Here is a 2,761-nt window from a genome sequence, read left to right as displayed (position 1 = left end):
GAGCTCTTCCAGAGAGCCATCCAGATGCAGCCAGACATCGTGGAGTGGCAGAGCAGCTACGCCATACTGACAGCAGAAAATCTAGATGAAAAAATAAAGAAACTGTTCGCTGACCGGCTGGAAGAGCTGAGATCAGCCAAAGAACGAGATCCAGGTAACTTATGCATTGCTGCTCTTTATCTAGAGGCCAAAGCTGCTTCAATTAAGCATGAAGCAAGAGAGTTGGCTGAAAAGATCCTAGAGAGGCCGATGAACAACTACTGTGGGATCGATCCACTACTGAGTCTCTACAGAAAGCACATCTCTGTAAATGAAGCTGTTGAAATAGCCACGGAGGCTCTGAGGAGACATCCTGACTCCCGATACGTGAAAAGGTCGGCTGCAAAATGCTACAGCAGTAAGATTTTATCTCATTGCACCAACCCTGATCCCAGAAGGATCAAAGAAGCAATCAGTCTGTGGGAGGAAGTGGTTGCTGCTTATCCTGAATCCTCCCTTCAAGAAAAAATAACTCTAGCAGACTTACAGGCAAAGCGAGACAAAGAGAAAGCTGGCCAGATTTACAAAGAGCTGCTGGAACAAAGAGAAGATCTGGATCCAGCAGGAAAACAGATGCTGTACAACTTCTACGCCAAACATTTATACTTCAGTGGAAATGAGACGTGCAGGTCCATCGAGTATCACATGAAGGCAGCAGAGATCCAGGAAACATCCAAGTATCGACAGAAGAGCCTCAGAGAGCTGGAGAAGACCCTGAAGAGAAACACAGACCCTGAAATGTGCCAAGAAATTAAGGAGTTTTTGGAAAACCTGAACATTCAAGCGTCAGAATCAGTCAGTCAGGATTAGTTTTAATGCTTCAGTTGCATCACATTATTGGGATGTAAATATCAGCTTTATAAACCACATGAAGGTTTGCTCTGTTATGTACAGCACAACACGCCAAGCATGCTGCTCATCCTGAATCCTCCCTTCAAGAAACTTTAACTCCAGCAGATTCACAGGCAAAGAGACAATGTAACGGTTTATTTTAATAACAGAAACATTTTATATCTCACTTGTGATTTTATTTATTAGCTTCAGATGACTATGTGTTACTGTTTAATGTGGTTAAAATCCTTGAAAGAACCTGATGGATCCAAAACTATGAATGTTTCTGCCTCCAAATCAAATCAAATACATACATTTATTTATTCAAATCACAGAATTACATCATCAGGAAGTTTTATTGTGAGATATTAACAATTAGCTATGCTAAAGCATTTATTTTGGGAAAGACTTTCCACTTGTAATGTCCTAATAGCAAGCTAATTTTTCTTTTAGCGCTTTAGCATTAGCAGGATAACTGAGGCGTTTTGTGTTTGTCTACAGCAGGAAAAAAGCTGCTTCTTCCTGTTGGAACAAAGATGGTAAATAATGAACATTATTATAAATGATGAATATGTTCAACATTGTTGTAAAATAAAGAATTGCAACCCTAATACATGAGATGTCAAATCTGTGAATTCCTCTCCAACTTTACCAAATAAAGTGAAACTAAAGTGAGGATCTGATGTTTTGATGGTTTAATGCTATAAATAAAAACAACATATTTAACTTGTCTGAATTTTTACAAAAAACATATTTTCATATAAGCATGTAAAATCTTTAGCCACTTATGTTTCTAAGAGTTGTACTGCTTGATGTTTTATGCAAATGCCAGAGTGACTTTTAGCTCTAGCTGCTCCGGCGCCCCCTGCTGGCAGTGGTGGAGAAAGTACTCAAAAAATTTACTCAAGTAAAAGTAAAAGTACCACATTAACATTTTACTTAAGTAAAAGTAAAAAAGTACTGGCTTTTAAAAATACTTAAGTATTAAAAGTAAAAGTACTTGCTGAATAATACCTGATCACTAATATAATTAAGTGTACCGATCTTATTTAATTTTTACACATTAGAAATGTGCCTTCCCACCACTGCCTGCTGGTGAGATGCTTTTGTTTTTTCAGAATACTCAGAAAAATTGCACTCAAATTACGTCACATCTAGGATCCCGCTAAGGGTGAAGGAAAAGGTTAGCAGACTGTTTATCTTTACATAGGAGTCGCATGTTTACATCAGGAATTTGTTTGACATGAAAAAATCCCCTGGAGCCAAACGCTGCAGACAAAGAGAGACTGAACATCATTCCAACATCGTCATTCCTGATCCCTCCTCAGGGTCATAAAGGCGAGTCATCGTCCAGTTTGTTATTGGAGCTAAGTTTCTATTCTGAAGAAGAGAAACTGTAAAACATGAGTTTGTAATTTAGCCACTGAGAACTAGAAGATAAGAGCCTGGAGTTAAAGTTTCCCGTCAGTTGTTCTGGTTCAGTTTCTATTTCTGACAATCCAAACAGAATCTAAACTCCAGCCTCTCCCTGACTGGTTAAACTGGTGTTTTCTCCTGCTGAGCCTCATTCAGTCAGACTGACTTCCTGCAGTCAAACATGTTTTCGTGTCTCTGAGTTCAGGTTGAGACGTTTCAGGATTACCTCTGATAGAAACGCTGGGACGCTTCAAAGTCAAGACATTTTCAAAGTGATTTGAAGCAGCTGGATCATGAGGTGAGTGATGGGAAACACCTGAAACCTTTTAAAATATGAATCTCTCACTGACTCAGTTGACCTTTTCTCCTGTGTTCTGGTTTTCTTGTGGTCCTGCATCGCCGTCATTCATAGAGAAAATTGAGTGAGTTTAGGCACAGCAGGTCAAAGGTCAGACTAAAGCTAACGTTTTAACTT

At 39.2% G+C, this 2,761-nt stretch overlaps 1 protein-coding gene across 1 annotated transcript in view; it reads left to right on the top strand.

Annotated features, from left to right (window-relative positions):
* Positions 1–1,481, top strand: part of LOC106941365 (interferon-induced protein with tetratricopeptide repeats 1-like) — an 18,962-nt gene extending 17,481 nt beyond the window's left edge. The window contains exon 3 of the mRNA XM_015024358.1: positions 37–1,481. Coding sequence (XP_014879844.1) covers positions 37–849 — 813 coding nt within the window. The 3' untranslated portion in view covers positions 850–1,481. The remainder of the gene's footprint in view (positions 1–36) is intronic.
* The last annotated feature ends 1,280 nt before the right edge of the window (positions 1,482–2,761 follow it).

This window comes from Poecilia latipinna, unplaced genomic scaffold (assembly GCF_001443285.1).
Source record: "Poecilia latipinna isolate Pla-1442-1.1 unplaced genomic scaffold, P_latipinna-1.0 Scaffold3627, whole genome shotgun sequence".
In the NCBI taxonomy this organism is placed as follows: domain Eukaryota; kingdom Metazoa; phylum Chordata; class Actinopteri; order Cyprinodontiformes; family Poeciliidae; genus Poecilia; species Poecilia latipinna.
This window is presented reverse-complemented; position numbering and strand designations above follow the sequence as displayed.